The following is a 25,072-nucleotide window of genomic DNA, read 5'->3' on the forward strand; positions in this document are numbered from 1 at the left end:
AGCTGCAAGGAGAGAAATATGCCATTAATATAGTATGAAATGCTCTGTCGCGTACTCGAGCAACTAATAACTGGGATTGTAGCTGCGAGCCAGAAGGACATGAGCTGGGAGAGGTGAGCAGTCTGGAGTTTATAACTGGAAAATAAACCAAAACCAATCAAAAAACAAATGAACAAAACCACTAAAACACAAAACCAACAAAAAAAGCACCACCAAAACCAGTAAAACCTGAAGGCAGGAATCAGGGGAAATTTCAGAAATTTGAAACCTCTTCTCTGTGCTCCAAGGCTCAAGAACTACCAGACTGGCTTGCACAGAGTTATAGAGGGAGAGTGGCTGGAGGAGCTCTGCTGGGCCACAGCACCAGCAGAGACACTTGCTGCTCTGTCCCCAGTTACCACCATAGAACCAGCACAGCTGGGGGAGATGGAGAGGCTCAAGGGAAAGGGCTGAGAAGGGAAAGTAGGTGCCAGGATACTGATGCAGTGGAAGAAGACAAACCCGGAAAGCAGCCCCTGAAATAATATGCAACACCCATGGCATGCTGATGCCCCTTAGTCACACTTCTACAGCCATCATCCCATTCCCAGTTTTGTGAAACACCCAGCATTTCTGTTGTGTAATGGGTGTTGCTACATCTCTGGAAGAAAACGCGCCTCACCCACACCTTAAACTATTTTGGGAGAAGAACTACATGATAATTATTTGGGAATAGTCAGAAGCAGAGCCATGTCCTGAGGACCCAGTTCAGACATGCTAGAAAGGGTGGTAGGGGGAAGAAGTTATAATGGGTACCCTCACCACCAACAACCCACTGCTTTTGTGTCTCACATGGGCATAGACATGGGAAAGAAACAGAGCAGCTGCTTGCTGAGACCCTCCCATTTCAAAGGGAACTCCTACTAGTGCTTGGATTGCCACCCTTCCCACCTGGGAAGAACTGGGTGGCTGTGCCTGCAGGAGCAATGAGAAATGCTAGCAGAAAGCAAGGGGGTGATTTGGACGCATGGAGCAAGAGCTCTGTAGACAGAGATGATGGACTAGAGAGAGGGGTGCAGAAGCCCTGCAAGGAAAGTAAGGATCTACCCAGGATCCTGCCTCCCTGCCAATGGGAACAGGCTGGCTTGTGCTGGCACCACCATGGAGCTACAGCCCACAAAGCTGGTCTAGTTGTTAGCTTACTTGAAAAAGCCCAAAAGGGATTTATCCTGCTCAACACCAGAGAAGGTAAAACATTTGGCTATGATATTGTGCAGCAGATCCAGAGTGCATGCAGCTTCCAGGGGACAGAGGAAGGGATGACAGCCCTGTACTGCAGGCCTTCTCCAGGACAGCAGGATGTCAGGACAGGCTCCATGACAGGAACAGGTATAGGCTTGTCCTGGGACACCTGGTAAGTCATACAAGCATGTAAGTGTGTTCAGAAGAGCAGAAGAGGTGGGTTTTATACATGGGGTGGGGTGTTTTCTCATTGGGCAACATGTAAAAGGTGAAGAAATTGTGCAGGTGAAAGGAATAGTTACTTAAAGAGGAAAAACAAGACAACCTGTTATCCATCTTCAGCAAGGACCATGTTCTGCCACGGACCTATGTGATGCACATTGCTGAGACCCTCAGTTCTTCCAGGACCCTCTGGCATCCATAAAATCCAACTGACAAGCAAGGGGTCAATCTCGACCCTCAGGCCAAGGGCAGACTTGTAGACTGCTCCTGGCTGCTTCATTCCTTCCAGCATCAGGGGCAATCCCTAATGGTGCTGGCTCAGGAATCCCTTCTACTTGACCAGGCAACAAAGAGAGACTGTACATCTTCATAAGTGGTTGGAAGATGCCAGGCTGCAGGGAGGGACCCTTTTTCCTACCCCAGATCAGTATCATCAGAGCTAATTTCTGCTCTGTCCATTCCCGGAGAGAAACTCTGGCCACAACTCCAGCCCTAGATCTGTGCTGGATACATCAGGCAGGTTTCCAACCAGGCACATCCCCACATTTTAGTGCTCCTGGGACATAATGAAGACATAACTACCAGCTCAAAGGGCACCTCCCTGCTGGCTCCATCCCTTGTTCAGTAGCTAGTCACTCTGAGGATCTCAGGCTGACAGCAAAGGGGAAAGGAAAGAAGATGACCTTATGCATGCAATGTGTAGACGAGGGAAGGCTTAAAATCCACCTGCTCACTTTACCTCTTACCAACACTGAACATGTAGCTACAGCCTCCCCATGAACTTTGCAGCAGGATGCTCTAGCAAGGGCAGATGCTGTAGCCAGTGCAGCACCATCCACAGGCAGGGCATTGGCTGCTGGCACACAGTGTTGGGCTGCAGGGAGGTGGTGTTCAAGAAACCTCTAAAACACTGGGCAAAGGAATGGGATTCTGCTGGGGCTGAATTATTTCCCCTCTTCCATCCAAGTCTCCATCTAACTCTTGCTTACAGTAAGAAGTGTTTTCACTCTAAACTTCTCAAGAATTAACAAAGCAGCACAATTTATTTGGACCCTGAAGAAAAGGACATCTTTGCTTGGATGATCAAATCTCTTCCTGGAATCAGAAACTGAGGTTTGCCTCATCTGTTTGGTATGATCCAGAAAAAAAAAAAAGGACCACCTGCTACCATCAAGTTGATGACAGCCAACCCAGCTGTGGTTGATCTATGGAAGCCTAAACTCTGCACAACCAGACAGGTATGCAACTCTGAGAGCAATTCTACCACTGCAAAATGATGTTGCAAAACAAGCAGGAGTTGCCCAGGAGAATGTCTAGTAAAAACCAAGAAGATACAATGCTGTGTAAGTGAACTTAATAAAGCACATGCTGTAGCAGGGAAGTCTAATGATCAACCACATCCAACCCAGTACTTGGTGGGCTTCTTTGCTCTGATTTTGGATTATCACAGACACTTGCTTCATCAGAGTCACCTGGATAAATAACACTGGCACTAAAATACTAATGTTTGTATTACGGTATATCAATATTAGTATTATAGTATTCTAATATTAGTGTTGGTATCTTAGTATAGAAAACGATGAGCAAGGAAAAAAACCAACAACTTCCCTTCAAGTATAAGCCTCCCCAGGCAGCTACAGCCCCAAGTTTTTTCTTTTGAATATTGTTAGCACAGAGAGAATAGTGAGTGCACAGGTGATCTGCTCAAAACACCATACCTTTCTAGCATTTTTCTTTTGACATCTTCATGGTGTTTCACAAGAACGACAGAGAATGAACAAAGCCCAGATGCCCAAAAGACCAAAGGGAACAACCACAGCAGTGATCAGGTCAATATCAGAGTAACTCATAGTTTACACCATACTTGATGCAACTCCTTCCATGTGACATCAGAAATGCTCTGCTCATCCTCATGCATTTTGGACAAAGACTGATGTAGTCCTAAATCAGTTTCAACCTTTGGGACCTTTGGCCATCTTCAACATCCTTCCTGGATCATCACAGTTTTATGGAGGAAGCTCTACAGGCAAGGTAGGAATCTGTGGACCAGTGTGAGTTTGGCAGTCCAGAGGTCACAGCCAGGGAACCGTGGTACTAAAGAAAGTACTGGTCCATAACAACTGAGAAAATAAATAAAGATCTGCATCTCAGCTTGTCAGGGCATTTGACACTACACCCATCTTCAAGAACTTGAGAGAGGGATGGTGACAAACACCACACATCTGCTTCCCCACCTGGCCTCTCATCATACACGAAATCCACCTCAACAGTAAGCAGGAGTCCCCCCACTCTGCATCTACAGGCTTCGTGGTTGTCTTCTGGAAGGGACAGAGATGGTTTGTGACACCACGGTGCCCTGCAGCAGCAAGTTCTTCCAGATGGCCTCTTCCCCTCACTTGCAACACAGTTGCAAGACAGAGAAGACTGTGAGCAGTCCCAGGTCTGCGGCGTGGCAACACTTTTTTGTAATCCCTGGATGCAAGAGACAAGAAAGGCTTGGGGGCCATTTCCAAACATTCATGTGAGCCATAGACCTCGAGGTGAGAGCACAATTTGGTCTTAAGAAGGGCTTACATCTGTACAACAGTCAAGTTGAACGAGTTCTTGAAACTGTGGAGAAAACTGGGGTGATATAAGTGCACCAAACTTCAGAGAAGTGGTCAAGAGGGGTGGGAAAGAAAAGTCTTCCATTTACTGCCCTGTCATTTCAGCTTCTTTCTGCAGAGAAGCACCACATTAAAAGAAAGAAGTCATTAAACACCCCAGAAAGTTGTGAAACCTTGTGTAGGAAGCACTGGGCATTGATAAAGTCCTGACAGACAAGTCTGATCACATTTGAGGGAATAACAACAGCAGAGAAGGTAGATAGAGATGAGTCTTATCTTCAATAAAACAACTGACACCTTCACGTAAAAAAACCCAACCAACCAAACAAACCCAACCACAAAAAAACAACGAACCCAACAAACCCCCAGAAAATAAAACTAAGCAGCTTCTTGGCTCTGGGCACACCGGAGGAATGAGACCTGGCTGAGCTTCCATAAACAAGGGTTGAGGAGAGATGCATAGGAAGAGGAGACAAGAGAGGGAAGACGCTCCTAAGATCTAATCTGCCAGAGGAAAATTAAGCAAGATGCATAAAAGCGCTTTGAACATTTGTTCGGATGCCAAGGCTCCGATCCTGCACAGTTAAGCAGATGCTTAACTGGTGCCCCTTAGTAGCCCTGTTGAAATTACCCAGGCTCTTCACACACGTGTCCCGGCAGAGCTGACCGCTGGGAATTCAGACCGTCTCAGTCTCTCCTCTGCAGCAGCAGACGAGTCCCCAGGTGTCATTAGCTCAGGAAGCCTAACCCAGCCTTTTACTGTTCACCCAGAGCACGACCGGCAGGACCGCAGCACCCGGGGCTGCACGCCCAGCCCGCACCGAGCCCGCTCCCCGCGCTGCCGCAGCCCGCAGCTGAGGGACCCTCCTCGCACGGCAGCCGGGCAGACGCCGCAGCCCTTGGCCGTGCTGGCTCCCCAGGGCTCGCCACGGGAGCCCGGAGCCGAGAACGCCGGAGGACGGGGGGTGAGGAGCACCAGCCGCAGCTACTCCCGTGACGGCTCCTCTCGGGTCCCCGCTCCAGCCCCCTCCGCCCCACCGGCAACGGTGCGGAACCCACCTGCAGCGCGTCCCCCGGGAGTGCAGCCCGAGCGGCGGCTCAGCGCCCAGGCGAGGCGGCTAGAGGGCTGGAGGGCTGACGGCTGCAGGGCGGCAGCCGCCCCCCGCCTTCCCCTTTCAGCTCGGCGGCGGCGGGCGCAGGCGGGGCCGGGCGGCACCGCCCCAGCCGCGGCCGCCCCGCCCGGCCCGGCCCTCGGCGGCCCGGAGACAGGGCGAGAGGGGCCAGGGAGCGCACGGACCGTGCCCGCTGCCGCAGGCAGAGACGCAGCGCTGGGCTTCCTGTGTCCCCTGCCGGGCCACTGTGTCAAAGCCTCTCGCCGGTGGGCGGTGCAGGGCTCTGCTCAGACAGCAAGAGGGGCAGGACCCGCTCTGCAGCTCTGGGAGAACAGGAGGCTGCACTGTCCTGAGGCCATGTGCGAGTTAGCCGGGACAGCGCAGTGGGAAGGATGGCTCACTGGGGAAGGAGGCAGCGAGGGCCGGTGTCCCAGAGCGCCCATACAGGTACAGCACATGCCAGAAGGGACGTCCTATAATCCAGTTCCATCTGAAAGTGCCCCAGTGATGCACAGAGACACCAGGCCTGAACTGTTTCCTTTACTCCAGGACGGCAGCAGAGAGCAGCATTAAAGGTTAAGGGTGATTAACAGCTGCAAAAGCATGTAAAGGGAGCAGGTTTTCCCAGTGTCAAGCATATTGAAGAGCATGTTGCTTTGAGAGTCTCACAAAGCATTTCCCCCCTACTCAGCACTTGGCTTGCTCAGGCAGGTGCCAAGCTCCAGCAAGGCTCATAATATTCCAGGTAGAAGGCCATGGCACAGCATTGGTTACAGAGCAACCAACAGCCCAAAACAGCTGGATAGTCATCCCAACCTTTCCACAGAGGAGTAGCACAAGGGATAAAAAAAAAAGTACTACAGCACACAAGGCCTCCATCAGACCCCACCTATTAGCAAGTTTATTTTCCCTGTACATATGGTCACAGAGCAGGAAAAGATTCTTTTAAACAGGTATATACAGAATTTTTTACTTATGCCTATTCTTATTCCCATAGGCTGGTGCTACTTAAGTTATATTGTCAGCTGCTATACAGTTAACATGGTAGCAGTATTTGAGAAGAGCTAACCAGATGGTCTGGTGGGAAGGGCCTCCAGCATCCTCAGTTTTTCTTGATATAAGCAAATATTCCTCTAGAGTTTTATCCAATTTTCTTGCAGTCACTTGACAGCCACAGCACAGGCCATCTTTCACTTCTGAAGGCCTGTTACAGGTATGTGCATGAGACAAGTGGTTGCAGGCAGATGTACAGTGCTGTATTACCCCCAGCACCAATACGCTCTCTTCCCACCTGCTAATCCACACCTTTAACTACCAGACCCACTCAGATTACAAAGGCAGCAATCTTTATTTTTCAGCACATTAAAACTTTCACATTTAAAATACCCCCAAAATATAAAAGTTTTTTAAAATTTAAGTTCCTGATAAACAGAAGAGGCTAAATGACATCACAAGCAAGAGGACATTCAAATTCCCAGGCAGAGAACACTCTCTTCCCACCTTCCTTTGGCCTCTAAACTTAAATTCCTTGCGTTAATTGTGGTCTGATGGGCCCCTTGGCACTGTAGCCTAGAATCCAGGCACCAGAGTGACTGTGTAAGCTAGATGAGAAGTCCTGAATAATGTTTATTGGAACAATTTACAGCTCATGTTTATGGGGATGGTTCATCAAGTCTCATCCAACCCTCAATTAAGTGACACTGCTTTGCACACAAATACAGCTTCCTTGTCACCCTTTGGGAAGGGAATGGAAACAGGGAAATCAGGCCCTGCATAACCTCTCTTGGTAGCTGGCAGTTTCATGAGATGGGGTGAGCAGTTCTCAGAGCCCAGTACCCCTTTTCCCAAACCTGCACAACCACTGTTCAATTCATCCTATTATGGATTCAGCAAATGGCTCCACAAGATATAACTATCTTAACCCATCTGACAGAAAAGTTGTTGGAGTAATACTTTTCTACCAGATGTTAGTTGCACCAGAAGTGAGGAGACGGTCACACAACTGGAGGGAAAGCATGTCCTCCTCTCAACAGCAGTAAGCCATTATGTTATCAGCTGCTCATGAAACTGCTAGTTACTAACTCGTGAGGCTCCCCATATTGAATGTGTACTAGAAAGCTAACACTTCAAACCTTACAGCACCAGACTTTATTTGCTTAGTGCTATGGGGAAGCTGGCATTTTACTTCTTGATAGGGGTTTAACCGATGGGAAACAGCTTAAAGAACAAATGATAAAACCCAGAAGACATTTAAGGCATTAATCATACATTCATCTTGACTCCTAGCAAGCTGCATGGCACACTGCTGGGAGAAGCCTAAGCTGGCACATCTTATGTTCAGATATGTTCAGAGAGAACAAGGAGTAATGCCACACCGCAGTCAGAGCCTCTGAGACAAAAACACAGCAAAAAGCAGAGCTGGCTAGATAAGAGAGCTTAATCTCCTCTGCCTCCTTACCTATTCCCAGCAAGTCAAACGTCACAACCTCCATGCAGTCAAGTGTTTCCACACAACTCCACTCCTGAGCTACATTCCCAATGAAACTTAGAGTGCCACATCGTTCTGACAACAGCCCCTGACTTGCAACTGCAAATGATACAGGAATTCAACTCCTAAGGTGTATTTAGTCTCTGCTTCTCTAAACACTATGGTTAATGGGGCCTCAACAGGAGTGGAAGGAAGAAAGTAGGAATTTATTGCAAGGTGAAACCATGAAAGAAGGAAACAGAAGAGAAACCCTGTCACACTGCAACAATGAACTTGAAATGCCAGATGGGGGTGGGGATTACAGCCAGAGGGTTCAAATCAGTGTTGCTCTTACAGTAACTAGCCAAAGGCAAGTTACAATACTTGCCATTTCACAGGTATCCAAGTTAAACTAGCTGAAAAAGTAGGTTACTATACAGGAGAATGATTTTTCTTCTACTAGATGGGCAGGAAACCAAAATGAAAAGTCACTGCCAGCCTTTTAAAATAAGACTGTAGAAAATGTAAGTCTTGGAGGTCACCATAGTGGTGCCACACCAGCTCAAGGACGGTTCCAAATTAGGGGCCTAAACCAGAATTAGAAATAAAATGGGAGACATCCAACCATTCTCCCACATCCCCATACTGGAGCTGCCGGCCCCATGGGGTAGGGGAGGTAGCATTCCAGGCAGGTTGACATCTGTAACGTCCACATGCCCATCCAAACCATTCTGGTGGACAGATGATTTATGAAATCCCAAGGAAACATTCTCAGTCACTCTCAAACTTGACAGAATTGACTTGAGTCGATATAGTGCCCCCACGGTAGCTGCCTCTTTTTTTCTTTGTCTTCTCATGGCGGAAAGATTTGCCTTTAGTGTATTTCAGGATGTTGTTAGCCTTCTCACCCCAGTCGCCAGCTGCTCCTTTCTGTGAGAGATGAAGAGGAAGAGGAAAAAGAAACTCAGGTCAGTGCCCAAGAGAGTAAAGGCAATGTTTTGCACTTCATCCTACCCAGCAAACATCAGTACATTAACACTGGAGCAGATACCACTCTCCCATGCACCACCTGCCAGTGCTCACACACCTCCTAACAGCACCTCCTGGTGGAAAATGTTCCACCAAAAAGACTGCCCGCAAGCACACCAAGGCTGCTCTGCAGAAGTGCATTTGCAGAGGCCAAGTGTTAACACTCAGGGCACTACGAAGCCCTACCTTTGCTTCAAATGAGTTATCAGCAACACGGGCATCCACCTCAATCTCTTCTTCCCTTACTCGGCGGAATGGAGAGGATGGCTGTTATGGAGAGAGAAAACAAGATACAGTGGGTGCACACACGTGTAGTATTCCCTTAGTGACAACCTCCTTCTCTCCTTGCCCTGCAAATACAGAGCCCTGTCCACATCACCTCAATTTTTAAGTGTTTCTCTGAGTCATAATCTTTTTCTTTACAGATCAGGCAGCACTCGGATGCTCCAATCAACCTTTGCCTGTGGGCCAAACCTCCTCAAAAAACCCCAAACAAGCCAACTTGTTCAGGAGGCAGAGATGCTTCTCCCACCAGTCACCACAGTCCACCCTCACTCACCTGTTTCACCTTGGGAACTGTGTGTGGTGTTTTGGCTTTGATCTTTGCCTTTTTACTGTGGGGTGTCTCTGGCTCCTGAACATCATCTTCCCTCTTCTGTTTTTTCCCAGTTGTGCCTGTTAAGACATACAACAGTAAAACTTCAAAGAAAGTAACTGTAGCATCGGGAAGAGCAATGGCATTATCCTGCCAGAATGCAAATTCAGTGTTGATACAAGTGTAAGAATCAGTCCCTGAATTACCTCACCCAGAAAACAGACTGCTGTAACAGACATTAATAGCCATTCTGAGTCAGCAGAGATTTTGCAATCCTATCCTAATGGGTAATTTTGGGGAACAGGATATCACTATATTAATGATTTAGTGCACCTAAGGAAGTTCTGTTGGCTAAAATTCGTCAGATCTTGGAATCACACAGTATGCCCTTGCACACACTAGCACATTCAAAGTTGTTTCCTTCCTAGAGGGATCAAGACACTGTGCACTGGGGCATCACCTACAGCGTCCAACTTAACAGACAAGGTCCCCAGCAGTCTGCCTTACTGTCACTAACAATCTTGTGTGTGCACAGATGGCAACTGGCAACAACTGTACAGAAGTGTGCTTCACAGTACCACAAATTCTGTTGCCGGCAGGCAGTAGAGACAAAAAGGATCACACCACATTAAAAACTAGCCCTTCCCTCAGTACTGCACCAGCTGGCAGAATCTAGTAACCCATAGAGACCAGACTGAATGCTGTTTCAGAAAGGCTCCCATGCATGCTTAGCTCAGTAACACTGCCTGACAGGCCCACCTGCCAGACTGTAGGTAATACCTCCATTGAGTTTTCCGGTCTCTTCTTCAGAGCTGCTTTCACTGCTGCTACTGCTGCCACCAGCTGGCTTAGACTTCAGGTTGTTTGCTGCTGGTTTGGATGCTTTTGCTTTCCCTGTGGAGGCAGTGGTCTTAGAAGTGTTCTGTGCACCTTTCCCTGCCTTTTTGGGCTTCTCCTCCTCTTCACTGGAACTATCAGATGAGCTGCTACTACTACTAGAAGCAGCTGTCTTCTTTCCTATAGTAGCTTTTGCTGCTCCTGTAGATTTGCTGGCTGGTTTCACTGCTGGCTTCTTTTCTTCTTCTTCACTGCTTGAACTATCAGAGTCAGACGTACTTACTTTGGCAGCTGGCGTAGAAGGTTTGGACACTGGCTTAGCCACTTTGCCAGCTAATTTAGCTGGAGTGCCATTCTTCTTCTCATCCTCAGAGCTGCTGGAGCTGCTGTCTGAATCAGAGCTACTTTGTGCTTTCTTTGTGGCAGCTTGTGACTTTTTTGTTGCAGGGGTTGCTGCTTTAGTTGCAGGCTTCACAGTGGCCTTCTTGTCAGAGCTATCAGAATCTGGAGGAAAGGAAAACAATAATCAAGGCTAAGCCCCATTCCTTACGAAAAAGCTAACATACAGGTTCAGTGCTGGTGCACAGTGCCCTTCATTTGAAGCTTGAAACAACACTGCAATGTCCAACTGCACCCTCATACCCTGCCCAGAAACACAGAGGTCTGGGCAAGCACAACACACATGCAGAAATTCTCATTTATCCCAATACCTGAGCTGTCTGAGGACGAACTGGAGTCTTTCTTTGCCTGTCCAGGCTTGACAGCTACTTTTGCTGGTTTGGGAGTATTCTTTATCACAGGTTGTTTAGCTGGCAGCTTACTCCCTCCCTTCTTCTTATCATCTTCAGAGCTAGAATCTGAAAAAAAAAAAAAGTCAAACCAGGAGGGGAGATGGAGCATATAAGGAATTTATGTGGGAAAATACAGCACTGCGAACATTAAAATTGCTCAACAGAAGATAAAAAACACAGTGCTCCCTATTTCTAGGGTCACATTAGGAGAATGCATCTTTTGAGTATACTTTTAACTTGGTATAGTGATAAATTATTTTTGAAACTTCTCATAAAGCTCATAATAGGGTAACACCAACCAGAAGGCTTAAGATATAGATCCTCACAAAGTTTCATTAGCCTTCCTGGAGAAACCTGATACACATGATGCCCTACCCTTTCCAACCAGCAGCCTACAGACCTTTCTGCAGTTGCCAACCATCTCCTTGGTGTCTCATGGTGAGGTTCCACCATCTCCCACTATGGGAGATTAGAGGTAATTATATTCAGCATAAAGTATCATGAACTAACCACAGGAGCCATATGCTCCTTTTCAATTTCACACCTTGTTAACAACAGAGATTGAAGTTTCTGAGGTTATAGGCTAACAATCTTGGCAGATACACTGCTATATAGCCACTTGGCCGATAAAAACACGAACAAAAAAAAAATAGTAATTTTTTTCTTTAGTTACCTGAGTCACTGTCAGAACTGGATTCTGCCTTCTTGGTAGTCATAACTTTGGTTTTGGAGGCAGGGATTGTCTTAGCTACTACTTTTTTGCCTGCAAAAGCAAGTCTAAAATTAACAGCCTGCACCCACACCAACCTTTATCACAAGATCCAAAACTTTCCGGATGAGAAAGAGCCCCCTACCCAGTGCACCAGCCATTCATCCAGCAAACGTCACAAGTCAAGCAAGGACCAGGCCAGCTGCAGTAACGGGCTAGGCTCATTCCCACTAAACTAGATCCCAATGACTCTTCAAACCAGAGCAGCCGAAGTAACCCAACTTGCACACAGTTTGAATCCAGGAGTTGCATAGTGTTCTGTTTGGGATACCTTCAAGTTTCTCAGAAGCTTTCAGAGAAACAAACAGCAACACAGACCAAAGTCATACAGCTTTTCCAAGGAAACCCAATAGATCACCAAACACTGAATAATTTCACACTTCCTTTGCAGCCTCCTCACAACATACCTGCTCCTCCTTTTGGGGTCTCCTGCTCTTCCTCATCACTGCTGTCTGAAGAATCACTGCTCTCAGCCTTTTTTGCAGGAGCCTTGGCAACGCCCTTCTTGGTCTGCTTAGCTTGAGGAGGTGGTACAGCACTGTATTGACCTACAAAGAGACAAACAGCATTCAGATGCCTACAAACAGTACACGTGAGAGGTTTGGTGCACTTTGAATAAATCCATTCTGCTATTTGGTTCCATTTATTCCTTTTCTATAGCTATAGTCAAAGATACAAGCTTATCATTTGAACGATTACACCAGCCCCACTGCTACCTTGTTTGTACTGTGAGTTTAACTCTCCTCTTGGGGTTCAGCTGACCCAAATATTTCTGCAGAAATTTCCTCTGCACTTTAGGAAGAATGGGAGCTTTCTCAGAAACAAACAAAAGAAAAACAAGCAGAAATTACAGTTGTTGATTGTTTTCATTCACTGCTTCCTCAAACCCTCTGGCTAAAAGAATCAGACTAAGTTTTGATGTTGGATTCTCTACTCACACCAGCTTTCTCCTGGAACCCTGAAAGCACTATGCTATATTGAACAGAGGCCCATTTAGCCTATCAGCTGCGCTGCAACTGAACACTGGATACTTTACAAAAAAAACCTAAAAAAACTTAAATTACTGCAGTGATAGAATAAACAAACCACTGGCAAATTACTTCCCAAATCCTGGTAGACAGGAAACCTGCAAGAAATGTCCTTAAAGGCTACATGAATAGAAGAAATGCAGGAAACTTAGAAGAGTCTGTCACAGTCTCTCCCAGTCCTCATCTCTTATGAGCACACAAAAAAGCTGCTGTATTTCTGCTTCACAATACCCCCACAAGCATCACCTGGAACCTTGTGTGCAGCAAGACTTGCCTGTGTCCTGCACACTCCTCCAGGGGCAGTGGGACTAGCAGAGAGCATCCTCCCACATAGCAGCAACAGAATTTAGTACTTACCAGGCTTCAGCTTTTGTTTTGCAGGTGGCTTTTCATCATCTGAGCTGTCAGATGAGTCCTCACTACTGGAACTCTCCTTGGCATGTTTGTTATTCCCTGGACATGCTTGAGTGGCTGCAGGTTTTGGCAGAGGTGATTTCTTGGGAACAGCCTTATCACAAGAAGAAAGAGACATTAAAAAAAAGAAAGTACAGAAATCTTGTGGGGACAGCTGGATGTGGATCTTGTTTAAGCATCTGTCAAGGGAACAAATTTTGACGACAAAGGGAAAAACATTAATGAAGATTCTCAAAAGCAAATTTCAGGCAACACGTGAGCATCTTGATTTTTCTAGCCACTCCACTGCTGTTTTCTGCTGCACGTATCCCTAATGTGGACCTCTTCTGACTAAGGGGAACAAAACTGACCAAAATGGTAGCAACTGCCACTTGAATAAACACAACTACGATTATTTTTGTATTGCAGAAAACATTTTCAATCATTCCCTAATGAAAAACTCAGAGATGCAAAAGTGAACACATAATGGAAACAACATGGTTACTACACAATGAGATGTTTTCTTGTAAAAGGAAGAAGTAGAAGGAAGTGGCAAGGAGGTATTATGGAAGAAAGCTAGTGCATGGAGAGATGCTAAAACACAATCCCTATCTACAAAGGAAAAGGAGGTGTAAAAGCCACAAATACTGTGTTCAATATCTCTGTAGTCTGTGACTTTGTCTACACATTTCACAGTCCCTGCAACACAGAGATGCACCCAGTCTTGCTAGACTTCTACAGCATTCATGAAGTTTTTCATAGGCTAATTTACCTTCTTTGGTGCAGTCTTTTCCTCATCAGACTCTTCGCTACTACTGCTGCTGCTTGCTGCTTTTCCATTGACCACCTTGGCAGCTGCCTGGGCAGCTTTACTTCCTTTTGAGACAAGTAATAAGGGGTATTAGAAAATATACTATGGGAGATTAGGGGTAATTATATTCAGCATAAAATATCATCAACAAACCGCAGGAAGCCAATAGGGCAGACGAAGGCAGAACTGTTGTGACCTACTGCAAGCTTAGAGAAAGTTTTCAGAAAACTGTTCATTCTAGGTCATCAGAAGTTTCATGACTAAAGTCAAGATCTTCCCTGCTCTTTGAGCAGGGAGACATTGGCAGAAGCACAACTTAAGCAGTTAAGGTTGCTGATTACAGCTATTTATGCTATCAATGCAGCATATGGGATGAGATGTTTTATTTGCAATCAGTTCTAAAGCTCTTCCATGTCAGAAACAGACTGGAGTGCAATTGGCAGTGACAGCAGATTTTCAAACTGGTATCTTAATACAGATGCCTTTGCATGTAGGTACAGCCCCCATTACTTGTCCCCTAGCTTTTTTGTTTTTGCACTTTGACTTATGATATACAATAAGATGCACCTAATTTAGGTGTTGCTGCTTTTGGTGGCTGTTTCTTTGGTGCTTCTTCATCTGAGCTGCTCGAACTGGAACTCTCTGCTTTCTTCTGGGGCTGGACTTTGGTTCCAGCTGCCTTCACCACAGGTTTTGCACCTTTCTAAACAACAAGAGCAAAAATTGATTAGCCCTTGCAGCCATAAAAAGTGGCTAATAAGTCAGACATGTACAGAGAGTATAAACAGCTGTCTTTCACAGAGGTTACCATTTTGACTTGGAAACACCAGTCTGCCTAGTGGTTATAGCCTCAAAATCCCTGGATAAAAATTTTAGTCTGTGAAACCTGCCAGCAGCCCATGGGAGACTTCCTTTGCACCTCAGTCTCCAGTTCTGCCTCCTCAAGAGCAAGCAGCTCTGGGGGCAGATCATGCTAGTTTGAAGACTGAAAATATTGACTAGGCAACTCTGGTTGCTCTCCTGTATTGTACACTAACATCATTCTTCCTCTCTCCCGCTTCTGAAGGCCATGGCTGCAGCAGAAAAAGGAAAGAGAAGATTGTCTTTTTATATAGATACACATGTATGTAAGGCAAAGATAAGTGTTTTTGCAGTTGTAAATAAATTTTTCTCTGCAAAAAAAAGAACCTTAGCAGTCTTAGGATAAAGGCAATTAACAGACTTGGATATGAAACAAAATGGGTGGTGGACATGAAATTAATTTTTCACAGGACCAGTCCAAATGGCACACTGTCCACTACAGGAATGCCTTCTCTATGTTGCACATGCAGCAGTCTAAGCACTTCACAGTTCAGTAAAAGCAAGACAAATTTCAGAGAGAATTCTGGTCAAATTTGCTATTAACCACCACTCTCAAACATGCATTAGAGGCTGGGAAGAAAAGCTGACCTTTGCTGGCTTCTTCTCTTCCTCCGAGTCTGAATCATCACTGGAGTCCTCGCTGCTGCTCTCTGCCTTCTTGGCTGGAGGAACTGCTTTTGCTTTGGGCACAGCTGCTGCTTTAGCTGCAAATAATGGACAGCAGACGTTGATTGTTATCTCAAACTTTTGTGTACCTGTATCTTGCACTAGCGGGTACCAGGGCAAAAGGATATACTAAAATCATTAAACCATGACAGAAGTTCCTAACACTGACTTTGTTTCTTGAGCAGTGTGCTGCAGAAAACTAAAAAATGGGTCGGCAAGAGGATAAAACAAATTCAGGATTTTATCTTTACACATACACATTTAAGTGCAGGCTTCTATCACCAAAAAGGACACTTCGTAAGAAAAGTGCTTCCACAAACTGCGATAACATTAAGTGGGTCTGCACACCTGCCAGCTTACAAAAACCCACGGAACAAGCAGTCTTCCAAAGAGAACCACTGCAATGCTGTGCTGAGGTTCCAGACACTTTGCTTAACAAGTTTTAGCCAAATCTACTCCGTCCTAGTTACTAGTTGCTTTTTATTGGCATGGAGCAAACAAAATTATTTTAACTTAAGTTATATTCGCAACTGTCCTTAACAAGTAAAAATCAGATGGCTCCAGTTAAAGACCAGATTTCTTTCACTGTCTCTCCCTGTATACTATTCCTTTCCTGCAAATCATCTGCCAGATACACACAAACTTGTATACACTACGATTAAGGTAAATTCCATAAAAAAAGGGAAAAACCTAGCCCACCACATGCCAAAGTGCTGTGGAGGAATGAAATTTTTTGGCAGAACTAAGACACAGGCTTGAGAGAAAGGCAGGCAGCAATCTCACACAAGCAGCAGGTGAGTAAAGATGCCTGACTTTCCTCTGGAACTCGGGGATACTATCTACAACTGCCCTGCATCAAACAGGTCATGGAGCTCACCAATACACATCAAACAGGTCATGGAGCTCACCAATACACATCAAACAGGTCATGGAGCTCACCAATACACATCAAACAGGTCATGGAGCTCACCAATACACATCAAACAGGTCATGGAGCTCACCAATACACATCAAACAGGTCATGGAGCTCACCAATACACATCAAACAGGTCATGGAGCTCACCAATACACATCAAACAGGTCATGGAGCTCACCAATACACAAAGGAGCCTGGTAAGTCCTAGCCACGCAAGAGTTCTGACAAGTTATGCATATTTTAACAAAAGCAAAAGTACTTATAAAATGTGAATCACATTGTGAATATGAGTCATATTGTAGTTTTCCTACAATAGCAGGATTGCAAACCATTCTCTAAAGCTCTCAGTGAGAGTCTCAGACTAAGGGTCCCTAGAAAATAGCATATGAAAAAATGATGAGGTACCTACCAACGAGGAACAGAGAATCAGCCCAACCTTCATGCACTCAAAACCCAGTTTTACCCAATATTTAGATCAATGCATATTTTGAACATGCAGAAGCAGGCAGGAGTAACCCTGCTGAGCTATCCTGTCAGTTAGTGACTGGCAAGCAGACTCTCAACACAGAAAAGTTAGATGTGCTTGAATTACAACTGGATAAAAAGATCACCTGTAGCGAGGATCAACAGGCCCTACCTGTCATGGGCAAAAGACCTGCCAGAAACAAGGTCAGTCGATACAAACCCAGCCCTCGATAGCTGCTGAAGGGCCTCACACGAGCCCACCCAGGTGAGCAGCCACGCCAGACACAGCCCCGGCCTGCCCACCAACCCCACCTGGCCTCTTGGCTGGCGGCGCCTCGTCCTCCTCGCTGGAGCTGTCCTCGCTGCTGGAGGGGGGTGTCCTCTTCGCCTGGGGCCCGTTGGGCACCAGCTTCCTCTTCTTGGCCGCCGGAGACCTGCGGGGAGACGGGCTGAGCGGGGGACGCGAGGCGGCGCGGCCCAGACGCGGGCGGGGGCCCCAGAGCCCGCAGGGGGGCCCCAGAGCCCGCAGGGGGGCCCCAGAGCCCGCAGGGGGGCCCCAGAGCCCGCAGGGGGGCCCCAGAGCCCGCAGGGGGGCCCCAGAGCCCGCAGGGGGGCCCCAGAGCCCGCAGGGGGGCCCCAGAGCCCGCAGGGGGGCCCCAGAGCCCGCAGGGGGGCCCCCCCCGCCCGGGCTCGCACTTACTTCAGCCAGTAACTGTAGATGTCCAGGAGGGAGGCGGCGTTGGGGTCCTGCTCCTGCTAAACCGGGAGAAAGGCCGGGCGGGCGGTCAGTCGGCGGGTGGGTCAGTGTCCCGTCCCCCCCCCCCCCCTCCCGCCGCCCCCCGCTCACCGCCGCCGCCTCCCTGGCGAAGGCGCGCGCGGCGCCGGGGCAGCGCTGCTGCCGCAGGAAGGCCAGCACCAGCGGGAACAGGTCGCTGGGCACCGCGCGCCGCTCCGCCATGCCGCCCCGCCACGTGCCGCCCGCGCGCACGCGCCGCCGCCACGCACGCACCCACCCGCGCAGCACGCACGCACGCGCTGCCCCGGCTCCGCCCCCCCGCGCCATGTTGGCCGGGCGGGCCCGCAGCGGGGGCGAGGTGCGGGGCGCGGCCCCCCCGGCCCGGCCCCCGCTCGGGGGCCCTGCCCGCGTCTGGGTGAAAGCTACAGGCAGGGCGGGGAGGCTGCTTGCGGTGCGGAGGCGGGTTTAGGGCCCGCAGCGGGCAGGAGGAGGTGGAAACAGCCCGCAGGGAAACTCGGGAGCGCGTACGCGTGGCGCTGGAAGGCTTCAGTCCACCTAAGCGCCTTCCCCCACCTACCTGTCCGCCAGTTGTAATCCCCCCTAAGCAGGACGACACGAGGAAGGGAGGCAGGGAGCGGAAAGACCAGGGAGGGCTGTTCCATGGAGAAGAACAAGGTGACGGCCGCGGTGCCCAGCGCTCGCCGCGCCCGCACCGACACGGCGCGTCCCGGCACCGCAGCAGCGCGGCGGGCACAGCCCGCGGCTGGCAGGGCTCGTCGGCAGCGCCAGGGACGGGGAGCCGTGAGCCAGGCGGGGAGGAACCGGCCTAGAGGCAAAGGGAGGTGATAGCAGAGGAAGGGCTAAGGTAAAAGTAACGCTGTGGGCGTAAAGGCTCCGGCTGTAAGGTAGAGTCAGAGGGGAAGTTGAGAATAAGGTTACTTGAAGAGTGTTAGAGAGAAAAGGTTGGAGAGAGAACTTGAAACAGACCTACCCACAAAATAGGATAGGCAAACACTGAAGGTCCAGGCGTGAGCTTAAATAGAGCCCCTGGGCCTATGGGCAAAGGGTGGGCGTGGAAGCCCCAGGTGAGGGTGATCAGGACAAAAATGTCCTTTTGGTGTACTCAGGACCCTGATGAGGAGATTTACTTCAGCTGTTCTATATAAATTGCCATTGCTTTAAATTAGTCGTCTCTCCACTGAAGTGTTTTTCTTCTGTGAAGTTGAAGGTTTGCTCCAATAGAGATTTTGCTTTGTTTGCTTTAGTTATTTGATGGTGTTTTAAAGTTTTCTTTATCAGAGCATACTATAAAGCCTACTGATAGTAAAGGAAGAACAAAGTCCTACACTGGAAGTCTGAAGTTAATACTGCCAAATTGTAATAGGCAGGTGGTGTTATACTCTTTCAGTTTTCCTAGCCTTGCTCTTAACCATCTCCAAATGCTGCTGTGCCTTGCTGTGTGGGGTTCTGTTCCTCCTGTGTGCTGTGAGGCAGTGCCTGCTTAATACACACTTGGGCAGGCTCTGTGCCCAGCTGAGCACACTTGGTGCTGGGGTTTCTGAAAGGTGCCACTTTTGCTGTCCTGGGGAAAGAAAAGGTAGTTCCTGGAGATTGTACTATAAGTCTCTGTCACAGGTACTGTTGTCTATCATGTAAAAAAAGGATGTTCAGCTGAGGGCTTGTTAAATATGCGTACTTTGTTTTCAGATGCCCTTGATGTGGCCTGTTCCTGTTGTGTATGGAATAACTTGCTGTGTTAGAGAGGAAGCTGGTTCCAGGAACCATTATTTCTCTCAGTTCTTGTAGCTTCCATCCACATTAAGCTAAAGCTGCAAGCTTCATCTGCAAAGCTCAGCACAAGTTTTGTGCTTTTGCCTGCATCACAAAGGAAGCAACAGAGCCACGGCTGGTAAACTTCCATATTTTTTTTTTTAAGTCCTGTTGTATGAAGTAACTGCTGTGAGGAATCAGGGAAGTTACTGGCTGTGTTTACTTCACTGGTTCATTTTGCTTCTTGGCTGGTTAGTAAGCATCTCTGACTCTGGGCAGACTTTTACTAGCTAAGTCTGTTGCCAGATGCTGTGTGATTGCCTCTCTTCCGAGGTGTGTGGCTGTCTGTGTGCTGTGCCTGCAACTCTCCAGGTGACCCCGCAGGGCAGTAACCATGCAAGGAAAGCTATATTGTTCTATTTCCCAAGGCAGTAGTGGGAGATCCTGGGATCTAAAAAGCAAGCAAATTCAACAGGTTTATGCTACTGCTTGTGAATTCCTCTGGTCCTTTCACCCTACTCCTTATAGGTTTTTTCAGTCCTTCCCTTTGGGTGGTGTACCTTTCATTAAGGCTGCAGGGAGAGCTATACACCTCATAAGAAAGCATTCCTCTGAGAAATCTCTGGGCTTCCTATTCTTTTTGCAGGCAAGAAAAAGTGAAGATAGATGACATGGGCAGTGAAACACTGAATCCTTTCCATCTTACCCCTCAGAAGTACCTAGTGAAAAATCAGTGGCTCTGGAAAGAGCCATCTAGTCCTTTTCTTTTGACAGGGTTAAGACAAGTTCTTGAGCGTAATGCTGCAAATGCAACTGTGTTCACATGTTGCAGTGAGTTGAAGGGATTAAGGTTAAGACTCGGACAGTCAATTTTGGGCAAGGGAGGGTATAAAGCTCCCTCTATTTCCTCGTTTTGTTCTTAATTCATTACAAAGTGTGAATCTTTCCCTTAGGCCAGCCTAACATTCTAGGGTGTGAAGTGGCTTTCACCTCAATTTGTCATAAGATTTTTCAGGTGGAGGTTGCTGAGACAACCCACTAACAAGTATTTTACTTAAGTCCTTTGGGGAGGCACATTGATTTCATTTTAGTGACTTAGGAAATTAAAGAGCTTTCCTGTGGGCTTTGCATCAATTAAATAAAATGCATGGCATTCTGACACTGATTCATATGGAAAAGCCTTGTGGGTTCTCTGAGCAGGCAGGTGTCTGCTACAGCCTTTTGTGTGATACTGCAAGGCTTAAAGAGCAAAGGTTTAAAAGCTTGTTCGAACATCAGGCATTATTTTGGTTTTAACTTTTCATTCTGGAAGTTAGAAGATAAACAGCTTTATAAGGGAAATAATGTGGAACAATCCTTATAAAGTCATATATATGGTTATCAATCTATTTTACTTTTTCTTAATATAGGCATATTATTTGATAATAGTCAAATAATTTAGCTAGATACTCCCAACTAGTTTCCAACTAGTACATTTTTGTCCCTCACTTAAATCCCAAGTAGATTGTGTTTGCATTCTTCTCTGGTGCCCATGTGTTCTTAATTTCATTTTACATTTTCAGTAGGTTTTGGGTGGGAAAGTCCTGGTTTCTTTGCACACCTGGAGTTTCTCATAAGGCTGTATCATCAGGAAGTGCTTTTTATCCTCCTACTTTAATACTGTGGGAGCAAATACTGTTTTTGGAACAGGCTGTGGTACACAGTTTGTAAACTTACATAGGTTTTGGGTAAAGAAATATTTTGAGATAACATGAGAGTTTGACTTATAGGAGAGTTTATTAGTAGGAAACAGTTCTTTCTTTACTGTTTGTAAGCAGCTGTGTTCTAACATTTGTTTGTGACATTGGGTAAACTTCACACAATGTCCTCTGACTGCCTTGGAATGACTGTCTTGTCTGGGAAACTGGATTATAAGGAGCCTGCTCTTTACTGAAGTGCATCAATGCACTTCACTGGTTCTGAGCAGAGAGATGATGCAAAGTAGTGCAAGTGTTTTTTCCAAGTTTGCAAATGAAAAAATAGATAGGAATAATTATTTAAGCAGAGTCTGTTGCTTTGTCTTCAGCAACAAAATTAGAGTCCTACTCTCTGAACTCCAACAGTGTCCTTCTGCTTATTTTCACTGTGCTCAAACATGAGTACAGTCATAGGGAAATCTGAGTTAAAAAGACTGCATCTTTTGGAAGGAAACACAGACCACCGAGTGGCTTCATTCTTACTACGGAACGACTTGTTTTTCCCTAGGAAAAAATAAACGTCCTTCATCCTAGGAGACAGAAGCCTAAGTTAAGGATGTGCATAGAGCAGGTCTTGCTTGTTCCCATCGACAACCCTTGCCCTAAGGGTTGAGAGTTTCTGTATCAGCGTAATTCGTGACCTGTCCTCACTTAGTGCTGGTTCCTCGGCCATCTGTACAGTACATGATTGTATAGCGGGAAAAGGGAATTTCCTTCCTAGGGGAGGAGAGCCCCGCCGTGTACCTGGGGGCGATGCGCGGCCGCCGGACGGAGCCGCCCCGTGCCCGGCTCTGCAGGGGCGTCGCGGCCGCCCTCCTGCCGGGCGGGGAGGCGGGGCCGGGCGGCGGGGCCGAGCGCCCGGCCGGGGTCGAGGAAGTGGCCGCTGGGGGGACGCACCGCGCCGCGGCGCCGGCGATGTGAGGGGAAGGCAGCGGCCCCTTCCCCGCCAGCCCCGAGCCATGGCGGGCCCCGGTAGGTGCTGCGGATACTCACGCCCGGGGCCGGGGGGAGAGGCGGGGTCTGGCCGGCCGTGCTGCGCGGCGGGGCCGGGCGGGCGCTGCCTCGGGCTCTGTCCCGGCCGGCCGAGGCTGTCCCGGCCGCCCAGCCCGTGAGCGAGCTGTCCGGTGCCTGGCGCCGGTAACCGGGAGGTAGCGGAGCGCGGGTCCCTGCCCGCTCTCCCCCGGGGCCGCGCTGCTGCGCCCCTCGGCTCGCCCCAGCCGGGGCAAGGGAAGGAGAGTCCCGCCCCGAGTTCAGGGGAGCCCGGGATTTTTCAGGGCAGCGGTGCCTCTTGTGTTCGCAGCCAGGTTGCTGCGCTTTCCACCTTATCTTGCTTCTCTTGGCTTGTGCTCAGGGCGGGTGCTGGCAGAGCTCTCCTGTATCTTGAGTGTACTTCGGGTTGGCAGCTCAGCTAGCTCTGAGGGAGGCTGTTCTGTAAAGGAATATGCTCCTGCTCGACCTTTGCCACCTAGATGTTTTTCTGTGACGTTTTGTCGAGAAGTCAGTTCTTCCTAAACACTACTTTGTCTCCCTACATTTGCATACTTTTGGGGTTACGACCTGATGCCCCTTGCCGCGGTGGTAGAGGATCATAAACTGAGCCGGTTTGCCATCAATCGACATGTTTCAGCTACCGTGCAGGTAAAACTGTTTAGAGCTACGAACTCCAGGGGGGAGAGAGTTTTAGCCTACGTGGTGTAAGTATCGCTAGAGGCCAATTTGCAAGTTCCCCTTGCTGTAGGGAAGTGTACGTGTTTTAACTAAAAAAGGAAAAACGTGCCATTTTCAGGGTGTGAAGTAACGTTAGTGTTTCACTGACGCGTGTCTCCTTGTGATGTAAAAATAAGCTAAACAGAGGTCTCGGGAGACTTGTGGGCAAAACTGCTTTGCTCCCTATCAACAGAAGGTGATTTCACAGAGACTCTTAAAAGTAGAATAACTTCGGTTTCTCATATCCTAATGCAAATCTTGTGTTCCTATCACTGAGGTTTGGTTTGCAAAACTTTAATCTACTTTGATTCTGCTACTTCCTCGTGCCTTTTTTGCAGCCCTTCAAATGCAGCAAAGGTTTCCTATTCCAGTCAAAGTGAGGTTTGCTAGGATGTTAATAATGATTGCATGTGATCACCATTACTTTGCATGCATTCCAGCTAGGCAAAGAATGCATTCATTTCCTCATACATCACTTCAATACACTCAGTTCAGACACTGAAATATGAAAGGTGCTGTGGACTTCTCTTAATGGCTTCCAGCAGCTTCTAACACCTTTTGGAAGTATACTCTCTTAAAAAAATTATAATTAAAAACCTGGGGTTTGGTTTAATTTATCTCATAGGCTGTTGGCTCTTACAGGAAGTGGATTCCCCTCTATCAAGGATTGATATTTTGGAATGCCATATTTGTATATCTTTCATACACGTGAATCCCGACACTGACTGCTAACAGGCTGCATAGTGCTTTTTCATTTAGCCAGAATTTGAGGTGGATTTGATCTAGCAGATGGAAATTGATTTGCTTGCCACTGCATATGACCATCTGAGTTGGAGTAAAGATTTATGTCAGTAATTGTTTTTACGAGGTCTGTTGACAATGAGAAGTCTGGTCTACTTTGGAGAGGGATGTGAATGGTGACACAGAAAAGCTGTGTGTTATTAGAGGCCCTGAATTTGCTTTATGAGACTCAAAAGTATGGTGGAAAACTATGATCTCTAAATTGAAAAAGGTGAAACCTTTTGACTTGTAGCATGAAATAATAGGTAGTAACAGTTGATGACATCTGACTGAAATTTGGGAAGTGTTAAGTGGGCAAGATGTAATCTTACCCAGAGCTGATATGCCAGCTTCCTGCAGTTTTCTTTAGCTATTTCAGTAGTAATCAGAGCCTTAAGACATGACCACAGAACACTAGCCCATGTTTGCGCTGAGTTCAAGGATTGTCATCTCACTACTCCAAAACATGGTCTGAATATGAGCCTGGTTTGTTTCACAGAGAAGGAATATGAAGACATGCTATAACCTATTACTATAGGATATTTTTATTCTCTTGTAATGAGTCTTCTGTGATTTTTGACTGAATGGCTTCATCCTCTTCCAGTCACTGTGCAGTTTATAAGATAGGGAAAGCTTTGTATCATGTTCTGTCTCTGTGCTATTTAGTCTGTGGCCCTTCCACCTCAATTAGAGGCCTTGAGTATTTCTACAGCACTGATTTGTAATCTTGTCTGTCTCTTATTGCAATATAGTGGAGTGTTCAACAAAGCACTGAAGAGGCAATTACAGCTGGAAAGGAGTGCAAAGGTTACATTTTATCATTGCATACTGCAGCAGGGCTGCACCTGGATGTTTTTCTATGAAATAAACAGTTAAATGTGCCTTGCAATATTATTAATAGTGCTGATGTTTTGTAAACAGAAGCAAAAGTCCCTTTCATACCCAAAGTTTAGAAATGCAGAAACTATGTTAAAATTTAAACTAGATTACACTTGAGATTATGAAAGATTTTTTAAATTACTGACTCACATCTTTCATCATTTTGCTATTGCATATATTGTTCATGTGTTTCTTACTTGAATTGAAGGATTCCTTATGTGTTTTTTGTTTTTGTTTTTTTTCAAAATGAGCCTGTCAAACACATTGTCAAAGCATCCACCTAAGGTCAGGGTTTAAGGAAATTAAATGCTTTGTTTTCACCTAGGGATTTCTTTGTATGTGTGCAATAGGTAGATTTTACATTGTGCTTTGAAGTGTGATCTCAGTTTTTCCTGTAACTGTTGTGTGAAGAGTTGTCAGAAAAACTCCCTGAAACATTCTGCATTTTCCATTTATTACACTTTTCCATGTGTATTGGATAGCACTTGCCGCTGCAAAGGAAAGTATTTGGTTAGACAAATAATAGCATGATCAGGAAAGTGAGTCCTGTGTCATCCTTCTTTTAAAAGGGGATGTTGTAATTTAAACAGTTTCCAAGTTTTTGTTTTGTTTGAATCAGTCCTGTTGCTGACTTAAGCTTATTTAGCTCTTCAAGACCCACTTCCAGTATTTTTG

The 25,072-nt window shown here is 47.0% G+C and overlaps 2 protein-coding genes across 5 annotated transcripts in view; one reads left to right on the forward strand and one right to left on the reverse strand.

The window, feature by feature from the left end:
* Positions 1-7,834: 7,834 nt before the first annotated feature.
* NOLC1 (nucleolar and coiled-body phosphoprotein 1) lies at positions 7,835-17,760 on the reverse strand. 2 transcript variants are annotated; one of them, XM_051618905.1, is made up of 14 exons: positions 17,637-17,760; positions 17,490-17,542; positions 17,102-17,223; positions 15,331-15,446; positions 14,449-14,584; positions 13,843-13,946; positions 13,035-13,185; positions 12,057-12,197; positions 11,554-11,643; positions 10,800-10,946; positions 10,033-10,593; positions 9,217-9,332; positions 8,844-8,924; positions 7,835-8,558 (listed from the first exon to the last, which is right to left on the reverse strand). In XM_051618905.1, the coding sequence occupies exons 1-14, from the start codon at positions 17,745-17,747 to the stop codon at positions 8,400-8,402; spliced, it is 2,088 nt and encodes a 695-aa protein (XP_051474865.1). In that variant the 5' UTR covers positions 17,748-17,760; the 3' UTR covers positions 7,835-8,399. The 2 variants fall into 2 exon arrangements, with proteins under 2 accessions (XP_051474865.1, XP_051474864.1); XM_051618904.1 differs by having other exon boundaries at positions 17,490-17,545.
* A 556-nt stretch (positions 17,761-18,316) lies between these two features.
* Positions 18,317-25,072, forward strand: part of PIK3AP1 (phosphoinositide-3-kinase adaptor protein 1) — a 45,492-nt gene continuing 38,736 nt past the window's right edge. For 2 of the 3 annotated variants that reach the window (XM_051617008.1, XM_051617010.1), the window contains exon 1: positions 21,909-22,003. In XM_051617008.1, the coding sequence (XP_051472968.1) occupies positions 21,991-22,003 (13 nt within the window). In that variant the 5' untranslated portion in view covers positions 21,909-21,990. Of the gene's footprint in view, positions 18,391-21,908; positions 22,004-25,072 lie in introns of those variants that run through there. The other variant, XM_051617011.1, reaches the window with a different exon arrangement.

Source organism: Apus apus, chromosome 4, assembly GCF_020740795.1.
Source record: "Apus apus isolate bApuApu2 chromosome 4, bApuApu2.pri.cur, whole genome shotgun sequence".
In the NCBI taxonomy this organism is placed as follows: domain Eukaryota; kingdom Metazoa; phylum Chordata; class Aves; order Apodiformes; family Apodidae; genus Apus; species Apus apus.

What these genes read in the sequence shown, in the direction of transcription:
- NOLC1 (XM_051618904.1), bottom strand. Translation starts at nt 17,747, where the DNA reads ATGGCGGAGCGGCGCGCGGTGCCCAGCGACCTGTTCCCGCTGGTGCTG. An exon ending in AAAACAAAAGCTGAAGCCTG is followed by an intron (nt 12,198 to 13,034) that starts GTAAGTACTAAA and finishes GTCTCTTTGTAG; the next exon opens with GTCAATACAGTGCTGTACCA. An exon ending in TTCGTCCTCAGACAGCTCAG is followed by an intron (nt 10,594 to 10,799) that starts GTATTGGGATAA and finishes CCTTTCCTCCAG; the next exon opens with ATTCTGATAGCTCTGACAAG.